The sequence below is a fragment of the Astyanax mexicanus genome, chromosome 20 (assembly GCF_023375975.1).
Source record: "Astyanax mexicanus isolate ESR-SI-001 chromosome 20, AstMex3_surface, whole genome shotgun sequence".
Lineage (NCBI taxonomy): Eukaryota > Metazoa > Chordata > Actinopteri > Characiformes > Acestrorhamphidae > Astyanax > Astyanax mexicanus.
In genome coordinates, this window is record NC_064427.1 from 25,002,578 (window position 1) to 25,015,538 (window position 12,961).

A 12,961-nucleotide genomic window follows, 5' to 3' on the forward strand; every position below is an offset into this window, starting at 1 on the left:
TTTTTGTGTCGTATGTGTGTCTTTACATCTTGAGACTGGTTTAATCTTATACAGTGTCAGGAATGTCCGCATCACAATAAAGTGAAATCCTGCACTCCCCCCGTGCCTCAGGGTGGGAGTGCTTTCTGACATCTCGGTGGCATCTTCCCTTGGCAAGTGCAAGTGCGTGGCGAGGGACTAGATCGAGTTTGACATTTCCTCCAGTAACAACTGACAGGAATGACAATAGTGGGGATCATGGGAGAGCCAACTCTGTTGGGATGCGTTTGCTATGGTTCCCCAGAGAACCTCACCAAGGTTCCAAGTATGTTTTTTTTTATAGTAGGTTGCATATACATACAGTATATAATGCATTCATAAACACATTAAAAATTAGTGGCATAAGAGGTTGGAAACCTTGGAATAATGAAAGCTAAACACAAACTCAAGCAGATTAATAATAAATGCAACAGAGACTTTTTATGTGGTTAACCTCTACATCCCCAAGCCATTCTCAGAATGCACTTAACAATCTTTATATTTAAACACAAATCAAACAGATTTCAGAGGTAAATATATGTCACACCTCTGCTCCTCTGACTCCTGTCTTACTTGCACTGAAAGAACTACTACTCATGAACTGCATTACCCAGAATGCACCAGACTACAATCACATATACCATCCCATAAACAATGCCATATACCATCCCTAGGCTGATTCACCCTTCCCTGGTATGATCCTGTTTCTTGTATTTTTAACTCTCATTTGTTCTAAATCCGTACTATAACTCTTTTGATTAGTGGCCCATTTGTATTTTGCTGCACTCTTAAGAGGGATATCCAGTTATTGGTGTCTTTTCTTCATGAGACTGTGAAGTCTTAAAGTGCATCTTTTTCACGCCGTCTATGATTTTATGAGTTTGTATGATATAAAACCATAATTCTGCTGGTTAGGGACCTATTTGCATTTTTTTAAGGCAAATACCATGATAACTGTTTAAATATTTCTTTTTGCTTGGCCAAAGAGGTGGTGTGTATAGTTTCAATCCAGTATATTTTATATAAAATTTATTGAATTTCAATTTCCTATTGGCCCACTAGCTCTCTGGTTTGGTGTGCATATTCAGCCCTGGATCTGTAAATAGGACACACACAAACAAAACAACAAAATAAAAAAAATGAAAATGGCTTGGTTGCCAACCTTGCCTGTTTTGACCATATATTCACTCTTTAGTGAGACACTCTTTCAAGTCTCATTACTTGGTACTTGTTAGATATGCACTTGTCTCATCCAAGTAAATCAAATATACTTAGATATATTTGCTATATTTGGCAACCTCTCACTAATGACATTAGTTGCAGATTGTCACACCTTCCAATGCTTCTACTGACTTTTCCACCTTCACAAACTCCAACTTCCAGAATGCACCTCTCAGTCATGTGTCTCAGCCAGCCAATCAACACCTGATTGTTAGATCAGCTTCACCTGTGTTCTGAGTAATTACTGGGGTTTGTATTCCGCAAAGTATTGCCCCTGTTTTTTTTTTTTTTGTTTTTTTTGCTGCATACCGATCGTTATTTCTTTGTTTATCTATTTCCATATATGACCAATTTTTTTTACTTTGGTCTCTGATTTTGTCTTGCCCTTTTTGGTTAGTCCTCTTGGCTATTTTGTTCTGCTTTAGACCCGTATTTCTCGTTTGTTGTTTATCCCTTTTGGACTGTGATTTGGCTCTGATGTTTCGATCAGTCTTGTTTGTGGTTTGTACTGTTGTTAGTACTCAGTTCAAGCTTGTTGGTTTAGCTCTGTTTGTCTTATTAAAGCTATTTCTGATTTTTTACTGCAAGCGTCTCACTCCTGTTTGTGGCGTCACACAGATATTCTCATGCATAGCTGGAACACTGTTTAGGTTCAAATCGTGTAAAACTGCAGTGAATTAGCTGTGTTTGTATTTATCGGTTTATCTAACATCTTAGCGACGTTTGCTCAGATTGCTAACTTTTATCTACAGCTGCTTTCTATTGTTCAGTGTTCAGAACTGGTAGTACCCATGCTCTATTCACACGAGCTCATTGTGAGGCAACTTATCAGAAGAATGATATCATTACAGCACTCACTCCTACGCCTATTCTAGCCAAGAATTATTCCACCCATCACAGTTTTTCTCTCCTTCCTCTTTCTCTTTCTCTCTCTCTCTCTCTTTCTCTTTCTGTGCCACGCAACCCTGCCAACCCTGCCAAATCAGCAGCAGTCTGGCACTTAGCTTTGCCCATCCCTGCCCATCTGCACTGGCTGGCATTTTAAGTCTCCGCAAATGACATTCATCGCTTTAGTCATGTAGCCTAACTAACTGCTAACTGTTAATGGCTAAACATGCTCTAAGCACCATTTTATGCCATTTTAAAGCCGTCTCCGTCTGGCTTTTAAACAGCGAGGCTTATGCTTTGTCATCACATCAGAATGGGAAGAGCCCAGCATGCTTGACTACTGTATTATTGATTTTTCTTGATGGCCAAAACATTAAGAAAATGAAGCCATAGCAGGACTACTCTACATTTGCATCAGCTATGAAAACTACATTATGAAATACACATCCGTTTTATTTACTGACACAATATGGACGATAGTTTCCCAGGCAGGGATTAAGCCTAGTCTTAGACTACACAGCAATTTGGAGATGGAGATTTTCCATTGGAAGAAAAAAATATATAGTTTACGACCAGGCTTAATTCTAGTTTGGTAAAACCTGACCCTATATACCCAAATGTTTGTGGACACCCCAACTAATGAATGCATTCAGCTACTTTACTTTTCCGTCACACCAAGTTCTAATGCTAATTAACACCATGCCTAATGTCAGATGTGGACCAGGGGGGTATCAAGCCCCCCAGCACTGAGCTGTGGAGAAGTAGAAGGAACTGTTCTCCCTAAAATGATGGTGCTCCAATAAATACTTGGAGGATAAGTTTGGGAGTTTATGAGGGATAATGAGAGGGGGTGATTTCCATCCAACATTCAACATCCAATGCGCAATATATACATAATATAGGCATATACAAATTCTCTTAATTAATCATGGGTGTGTTTTGGGCGTAATTCCCTTTAAGAGCCAGGTGAGCTCTGACTTTGGCGTGTTGATATTTTAACAGCCTGGAGCTTTTACACATCTCAGTAGAGGAAGCTGACCTAATTTAAATAAACAGAAATGTTATTTAATTCTTTATTCTGTTTATTGTTGATGTAAAGATGCCCAGGCAACGCCATCGGCCCTCCTGCATGCCTAAAATAGGATTGGGTGGCTGACTGTAGAGTGTTGTCAAGGTTTTAATCAGTCAGTGGTAGGGCTGAACGATTAATAGTTTTTAAGTGATTAAAAATTTTAATGGTGGGCTGCAGCTAACGATTATTTTGTTAGTCGACTAATCTGGTGATTATTTTTTCGATTAGTTGATTAGTCAACAATTATTTGTGCCATGTTCTCAAAATTATAGAAACAGTTGAACATAAGATTTAAAAGGAATTTAAATGTCTAGATGTTGTTTGAAAGTGGAGAGTACTGAATTTTAGTGATTAAATATGTGTATAAATATCTGTTGAGTGTGAGTGAGCCATTTACTTATTACTGTGTATTATTGTGTAATGCAGTACTGTTACGAATTAACGAATAGTCGACAACGAAATATGTAGTCAATAAATTTAAATAATAGTCATCGTTGCAGCCCTACAACATAATGGTCATTATTGCAGCTCTTTCAATGTGTTTCTTTTTTTTTTTTCATCAGCCATTCATTTAATTCTACTTTTGCACAAACTACATGTAGAAACACACAAACTGGGTCTCTGGAAATAACCTAAAACTCCCTCAGTTCTGATCAGACATCTGATTTACAGCATCTGTGGATAAACTCAGAGTTTGTTTCTCCATAAACAGAGAAGCTGGATCATCCCCTTGGGATAGAGAGCTGGCCACTCAGAACAGAAGTGACCTATATTCCTGAAAGGGCAGATGAAAGCATGCTCGGCTGGAGCCAATTCACATCCTCGTCAACACACACCAGCGTGGCCTTCATACGAACCAGACAGGAACATAAAACAGGAACCAGACCATAAATATACTATAAATATGATGATCTGTGGACACAAGCTTTATTTTATGGGCATTACAGGACTGTCTATTGAGAATTAAATTAATGTACAGTATGTGAGAAGGCACAATATAAAACATGCATTTATGTGGCTGAACTAGTCTTACACTACCGTGACCCCATTTACTGTATCACTGTACTGTATATCTGGTCACTTTGTATGACACTGGGAAGTGTTTTGATTAAGCATCAGTTTGCTCATTGAAAGACAACGTAAATTAGACCACAGTTTCATGTGTACCAGAAATACTGTACATCACAGAAGGCTAGAATTGTCTGTGTGAAAATATAAGCAAATCCAGCAGAAATCACTATCGGTGGAAGTAGAAACTACGTTTTATGGCAGGGGTTGGCAATTAAGTGTAGCTCTCTAGCCCAAAGGGTTGTTGAACCAAATTGCAGGACAATTGATCTCAAAGCAGGTAAACCCAAGAAGAAAGGAAAAAATAAATGTATAAACACATCGCTCCTCACACGGGATCTAACCCGTGTCATCAGGGTTGTGGTCCAATACACTACCACTGCCCCGGCTAGTGAATTGGGACCCGGCCAGGAAAAAACACCCTTAAAAGCAGATAGGCAGCCCAAAAATGGGCAGAAAAATGAGAACGGTCAAAAAACTAAAGTCTCACCGTGTGTGACAGAGAGACAGGGGAGGAATGTAACCAAAAGCTCGCCCGAGAAGCATTTTATTATTCTTTTTTTTCATTATCGTTCATTATAGTTCAAATAACATTACAAGACAGATGTGTCATTCTTGTGGGCCACATCTGGCCCGCGGGCCGCCTATTGCCGACCCATGTTCTATGGAGTGACGAACCACGCTTCTCTAATTGCCAGTCTCGTGGACTGTCTTGGAAATCTGGGTTTGGAGATTGCCAATAGGACTGTACCTGCCTGACCTGTACCTGCATTGTACCAATTGTAATTATCAATGTAAAGTTTGGTGGAGGGGGGATAATGCTACAGGGTTGTTTCTCAGGCCTCTTTGTTCCAGTTCCAATAGACAATTGTATAATTCGAAACTGGACTGTGGAACTGGTGTGAGGAAGACCTTTTTTCTGTTCCAGCTTGATTGTGTCCCAGTGCACAAAGCAAAGCAAGGAAGTATGGTAGCTGACAGACACCAATTTATCCTACATGAACGAGACACAGGTTTATTAATCAGTCAAGCTCGGTAGATTTAAAAAAAAAATAATTATGCACACATTTTGCTTTCGACTATTCACACAGGAATAGTCGTGTCGTATTCATCTGCGATTCGACACAATTTAAACTGTCTCCTACATCCTCATCACCGTCATCATCGCCCGCCCTCATCATGTAGATTTTCCTTCCTCTCCTCGTAATTAAACTGTCCTTGTTGGAGCGACAAGTCAGGATGTATTCAGGATGCCTCCCTCAGGACCCTGCGGCGTCTTTCTCCAGGCTCTCGGGCGAGTTGCGGCGTCGTGTTTACAGTCGTTTTATAATTACCTGCAACAATCTTCCTGAATAAGGAGTGGCAGCGCGAGCACACCTACTGTTTGTTCGTCTCATTACGTGGAGGAGTGTAGCGCTCTCGCGCTGAATGGAGGGCCTGTACCCCCAGACAATAGCGCTAAATGCATTCTCAACGCATTGCTGCCTTGTCTGCGGGCAACCTGGGCAACCACTAAGAAAAAAAAAAATCGTAAAATGCTTCCAGCCAAGTGCAGCGGGGCCAACAGTGCGCTCCCTCAGGACAGCTCAATGGAAATTAATTCACACAGAAATATCACACCGAGCAACGGTGAAGGAAAAAAAGAAAAACGTCTTATCGCCAAGCACCGACTCAGGAGCCAGACAAAAGGAGCAATCTGCGGAGAGGAAAAGAGGAGGAAGAGGAGGAGGAGGAGGAGAAGGAGGAGAGGAAAGGTCTGTCTGCCCTGCTCCATCCGTCTATCCTTCCTTCTCCTTCCGTCCCTCAGTCCCAGCTATCGTTATAGCCTAAAGCTTCCAGTGGGGGAGAGTCTGATCACCGGTGTGACTCGCAGAAGAACGAGAAATACCTGATGTAGCACCGGAGGAAAGATGATTAAGTGGTGGCAGAACAGAGGATGAGAGCCGGGGGGGGGGGGGATGGGGTGAAGAGAAAGTGAGAGAAAGACTAGTGTACAGTAAGAAAGACAAAGAGACTGAGAGAGTGAGAGAGAGAAAAAGACAAAGAGAGATAGAAAGACCTCAAAGTCTAGACAAAGACAAAGTGAAACTCATACAATACCTACAGTACATAGAATTACTGTACAAGGGAAATGTGTGCTGCTGTCAGTATTATTATTACTATAAAAGAGAAAAAGAGAGAGAGAGAAAAGGACAAAGATGATGTGAGAGAATTGAGAGAATGACATATTTGAGAGAATGAGACAGAAAATGAGACAATAACATAAAGCAAATGCAGCAAGAGACAGTCTCTCTCTATTTTGTTATCTTCTTGTCTCATTTTATGTCTCATTCTCTCTGTCTCTATCATATTGGTTGTTCTATCTAAAGTCAAAATGAGACAGAGACAATAAGATAATAACAGAAAGAATGAGACACAAAAGAGATATTGAGATATTGAGCGAGAGAAGACAGATAAAGATGTTAAAATAAAGAGAGACAGGACAAGAGAAAATGAGATGGAAGAAAATGAGATGGAAAAAGACAATGAGATAAAATGAAAGAGAATGAGACTAAAAGAGAATATAAGAGATATAAAAAATAAGAGATAGAGACAGACAATGAGACTTAGAGTAGGAGACAAAGACAACGAGCAAAAGAGAGATATACTGAACTAAACTGAAAGGCTGAGAGAGATACAGAAAGAGAGAGATGGTAGGAAACAGACAGATATAAAGAGAAATATTAAGATAAAATGAGAACAAGATAAAAAAAAAGAAAGGGAAAGTAAAATGAGAATAAGAATGAGATAGAAGAAACAGATGGCATATGAACAAAGAGAACCTGAGAGAGAACAACACATAAAGTGACAAGAAAAAAACAAGAAAAAAGAAAACTGAAAGTGAATAAGAGAAAGTGAGAGCATGACAGAGAGAGAGAGCTGAATGGCTGTGTAACAGACTGGAGTCTATTGCTTTGGTTTCGTCATTTTACTGAACAGTGAGCAGATCCAGCTCTGATCATCTACCAGTGTCTCGAGGAAAAGCCTGAATTAAGGGCACTGCTGAATTACTGCGGACGATCAAATCGCGGGCAGGAGAGACAGAGAGAGAGAGAGAGAGAGAGAGAGAGAGAGAGAGAAGGAACTACAGAAACTGGATTTGTTTGCTGGTACTACTGGATTTGATCCTGAAACGATGCTCTGGTAAAGAGAGAGAGGATGAGACAGAAAAAAGACAATGAGATAAAGACAGAGAGAATTAGATGGAGATAAAGACAATTATATGAGAGAGAAAAAGAAAGAGAGAGAGAGAGAGAGATAGAGAGAGAGAGAGAGAGAGAGAGAGAGAGAGAGAGAGAGAGAGAGGAACTACAGAAACTGGATTTGTTTGCTGGTAGTACTGGATTTGATCATGAAATGATGCTCCGGTAAAGAGAGAGAGGATGAGACAGAAAAGAGACAATGAGATAAAGACAGAGAGAATTAGATGGAGATAAAGACAATTATATGAGAAAGAAAAATAAAGAGAGAGAGAGAGAGAGAAAGAGAGTGAGAGAGGCTGAGAAAATGAGATACAAAAAATGAGGTAAAAAAAAAGTTTGAGAGAATGAGAAAGAAAAAGAAACAATGAGAGAGTCAATGAGACAGAAAAGAAGAAAATAAAATCAAAATGAGATACAACGAGAGAATGAGACCGAAAAAGTATAGGGAATGAGTTCATTGGCTGCAGAAAAGTGAAGACGAAAAGAACAATGCTTTAATCCTCCAGCAGAGAAAATGAGACACACAAATATACAATGAGGTACGAAGTTGAGAAGGTTGAGAAACAAAAATGAAATAACAGAGACAGAGATAATAAGAAAGAGATAGACAGGGAGAGATAGAGAGACAAACAGATAAAGAAAGCAAGAATGGGATTAAAAAAGAAGCAACAAAATTTAATGAGTGAATAAGACATAAAAAGAAACATTGAGACAAAGAGAGAAAAAAGGAGATAGCAAGCAATAAAGAGACAGTGACAGAGAGAGAGAATGAGATATAGACTGTAGCCAATCAAACCACATGAAAGAGAGAAAAAGAGAGGGAGAGAGAAAGAGAGAGAGAAAGCAGCAGTAATGAAACTCTGAAACTCTGCAGTGTGAACTACTGGATTTGCTCCTGAACTGAAGCTCCAGTTCCTGACCTGCGAGAGGAAAACCGGTATTCCGAGGCCTCCTCGTGTCTAACGGAAGATGAGAGGAGAAGGAAGGAGAGGGAACGAGTTTGTCGGCTGCGGAAAAAAAAGTGTAGAAAAAACCCTCTAAACCCTGCTTTCATCCTCACGCTGCACTGTGACTCGCTCACATAGGGGAAAATGTAAAAAAAAAAAAAAAACAGAGGAGGTGAAGTCTGGGGGTTGCCATAGTAACAGAAACGAGGATGTACTGTATTTACCCTCTCCAGACACAAACAGGGGGGAAAGAAAGTAAAGTTTGTGCCGCTTGCGAAGCGTCTGTACAAAACACGAGGAGTGACGGCAACTCGCCAGGGAATCGCTCCGTAAATAAAGAGCGAGACTAGGGAGGAGTTTAGAACGGGGCTGATGCAGGAACTATCTGAGATAAGACGTCTCAATCTATACCGTCTCGTTTGGGTACAGGACAGGAAGCGCACTGCTCGTGCGGAGGATGCGTCTGCGCGCGGTTAAAATCTCAGCAGAGTCTTTTGCATATTGTAGCTGCTTCTGAAAATAGCATGGCAACCCTCCAGATCCGGGTGATGATGTTTTCAAAACAGAGAGACGGTGAAGACATCACTGCTGCTGCTGCTGAACTGTCTGGGGGGCGAGTCGGGAACAGAGCAAGCCCTTCTAAAAATAATAACTCAAACCCAATCGAGTCAAAACTTTCCCATGTTCCTTTTAGATGTGGAATGAATATGGGCTCTATCTTATTTCTGGTGCAAGACATTTTGCGATGCTCACTGCTATCTTACACCCTATAATGGATCGTATCTTGGAAGCAGAAAACACAGATGCGCCACTGACTTATTAGAACCCTGACAACAGTCAATAGTCAGACGTTCATTACTATCTTGGCAACACAGATGTGCCGCACGGGATCAGCATGTACACCCCCACACAAGGACACACCGCAGGACACAGACCAACAAATCTTCAAATGTAACCTATCGTTTTTTTTCGCACTATAAGGCCCACTTAAAATCCTTAAATTTTCCCAAAAATCGTCAGTGCTGCTTATAATCAGGTGCACCTTATGGATGAATTCTACCAGTCAGGTATTAAGGAGCAGTAAAGCTATTCCACTGAAGTGCAGCATTATACAGAGTTTCAATTTAGTTCTCCTCAGTTTAGCAGTATTAGCATTAGCCGCTCACCACGGTAAGTGTTAGCTCTTTGGCCGTCCAGAGGTGAGTATCATCGGTCTGTACCCTACTGCTAACACAGGCTAGCACTGCTGGAGCAGCATTTGCATTGCCTGCTATAGGTTAGCCGCTAATGCTAATGCTAATGCTCTAGCTTCAGTGGATATCTGAAAATCTAAGCTTACTGTAATGAAACGGACGCGCTAAACTTACCCAAATAAACAGTTTTCAGGAAAGAAATCTGTGTAGATTAACATTAAGTGTATTTCCTTAGCTTAGCTTTAAAGGTCTCGCAACCCAGTGGTGAGACCTGCTAAACTAGAAGGAAAACATGGCGACACCGCTGTTCCTCACTAGAGTCGCATAAAATGAGCCTTATAATCCACCTTATAATGCACCGTATGTATGAAAATAGAGCAGAAAATAGATGTTCATTGATAGTGCGCCCTATAATTCGGTATGCCTTATAGTCCGGAAAAATACGGCATTCATTATAATAAAGAAATAATTAACATAGTATTGCAAAACATAATACTGTGTTTCTTTGATATATCAATATTTTGTTACACTTCTAGTTAATACATTAAACATTCTTCTTTCTATTTACTGAAACCCGCAAAACAGAGTGACCACAAACACTGTGAAATATCAAGCGAAATTAATCACTATCAGTCACCTAAGCGATTTTAAAAACTAAAAATATGATGAAAAACTGAAGTTAAAAATGTACAGTACACATAATTCACTGTTAAATTTGCAAAAAGGTCATGGTATGTGTCACATTTTGTAAACTCACCGTTTTATCTTTTCCTTTCATCTAAAGTCCTACATTTTCCCCTTGTAAATACCAATACATTTATGGTATGTGTGCATATGATTCAAATCGTATTTCTCCGTTTCTGACACCACTCAAACACAGCAAATACCTAAAGCCAATGCCAACGCCATCGCTGCTGATGCCTTTTGTTGGCCGCCGTGCTGGATGCAGTTTAAAACAAAGCAGGCTGTGGTGAGGTCTGGTCTATTGTGCTGTCCAGAGACGATGATTCATCACAGGAGTCATCCCGCCCTCCGCCAGCTGTTAGATAGCAGCTCCATCACCCCCAACGCCACTCTCAGCACCGCCTCCAACCGCTGACCCATAATTCACTGATTATCTCAGAGTCACAATAAAAGAAGCAGGAATACGGCTTAGAAAAATACAGCTTCAAGTCAATAAAGATATTCCTCAATAAACTCTATTAATGTGGTTTAGCCTCCACAGACACGAATGTCAGAATGATTTTTCAGTGTAATCTTTCCACATTATTAGTGTGATGGAAGGCTTGTTCCACCCACAATCAAACCAAAAGTTCAAAAAAGTATCACTTAAGACTTATCCACAGGAACATATGCATGCAAACTAGGGGTAAACGATATGGACGAAAAAAATGCGATATGTAATAATGCTTTTGCATTATTTGATGTCAATAATATAATATAAAAATTAATATAACAGTATTAATATAAATTAATACTGTTGAAATGCATTCATACAATTTCATTACAAATGCTGCAAAATGGCTTTCATTGTGACGTTCATGACATTTGGAGAAAATTATGTTCATTTTAGAGATATTTTTTTTTTTATAATTTTTAACCCACATCAAGTAATTGTGTAATCTTTTGTTTTTGATACCTTTAAACATTTATTTGATAAAAATGTGCTTTATGTACCACCAATGGTACACGTACCACAATTTGAGAACCACTGTTTATCTATCTACTACTTGCAATTTTAGCTCATAACACAAACAACATAACCAATTTTGATTACCATTATACCTCTTTTTGTTTCTATGACATATACAGTATATATATATATATATATATATACAGCTCTGGAAAAAAATAAGAGTTTCTTTGATTTAATAAATGTAAAACCTCTGGAACATAATCTTGTGATGATCACAAACCATCAAACCAAGCTGAACTGCTTGAATTTTTGCACCAGGAGTGGTGGCATAAAGTTATCCAAAAGCAGTGTGTAAGACTGGTGGAGGAGAACATGCCAACAGGGTTATTTACACCAATTATTAACTTTATGAATATGAACTTGTTTTCTTTGCATTATTTGAGGTCTGATAGCTCTTCATCTTTTTTTGTTATTTCAGCCATTTCTCTTTTTTTTGCAAATAAATGCTCTAAATGACAATATTTGTATTTGGAATTTGGAAGAAATGTTGTCTGTAGTTTATAGAATAAAACAACGTTTTAATGTTCATTTTACTCAAACATAAACCTATAAATAGCTAAATCAGAGAAACTGACTCAGAAACTGAAGTGGTCTCTTAATTTTTTCCAGAGCTGTGTATTCCATAGCATCGTGCTAATGTTAAGCCAGTGTGGTGCTCTGAGTGTGGGTTTAATGTCACCGCACTCCCAGGCCAACAGGAAGGGGCTCAGATACTCATCAGAGTCCATGACATTCACAGGCTCGGTTCAAGGAGACGTGTCAAACACGCAGCACCCGTTTGCCAGCACTTGCATTTGCATAATAATGAAGATGTTCACCAACCTTGACAGGAGCCATTAACTTCCTCATGGCCTGCCTGGCACATGCACCTCCCGATGGGCACCAACCATTCCCCCTCCGCGCTGCAGTGCATTCTGGGTAGCTCGTCGGCCAGCGAGTTGTTGACGCAGGTCCCCGACACCTCCAGGAGCTGCGAGGAGTCCGACCCAGTTATAGTATCCGGGAAAAGGGCCAGGTTCCGCACCACGAAGGGGCACTTTTTGTAGAAGACGCGGACGGACACCAGGGCGATGCAGGCCCCCAGGTCCTGGAAGGCCAGGTAGAAGCCTTTCTTTGTCAGGGGCCCCACGTCCCTGACCTCGGTGTTCAGCTTCATCACCCTGTCCCCCAGGTCCAGCTCCGTAAAGCTCTCGTCCGCCGCGATGGTGTCGATCTTGGTGTACTGGCTCTCGTGTACGTTCCTGCCGTCCTCGTCGTTGGACTCGTAGTAGTAGACGTTGAAGGTCTCTTTGCAGGTGCCCAGTCCGCCCGGCAGGCTGTTACAGTCCCTCAGGGTGAACTTCAGCTCCACAAACACCCTCTGAGCCCCTTCGTTTAGGATCCAGTTCGTCTGCAGCCAGTTGTTCTGGTTGTGCTCCATCACCTTGCACACCTGATAGGTGTGAATGGGGGCGTAGTTTTCGTCCACCTCTCCGATTTCTTCCCACTGATGAACAAAAAATAGAGATTAGTTAAAAAGATAAGCCAATAAGCCAATAAGTTAGTGAACATAATGAAAAATGCTTAGCTAAAACATTTGGTCGAAGGATGAACTCTCACATTCATTTTGTTACGAT

General features: G+C 40.4%; 1 protein-coding gene across 2 annotated transcripts in view; it reads right to left on the reverse strand.

The window, feature by feature from the left end:
* LOC103045667 (ephrin type-A receptor 5) overlaps nt 1–12,961 on the reverse strand; it is a 382,833-nt gene that overhangs the window by 340,814 nt on the left and 29,058 nt on the right. For both annotated transcript variants that reach the window (XR_007427358.1, XM_007254078.4), the window contains exon 3: nt 12,168–12,831. Coding sequence is in view for 1 of the 2 variants with exons in the window: in XM_007254078.4 (XP_007254140.2) it covers nt 12,168–12,831 (664 nt within the window). In the remaining variant the exon portion in view is untranslated. The remainder of the gene's footprint in view (nt 1–12,167; nt 12,832–12,961) is intronic.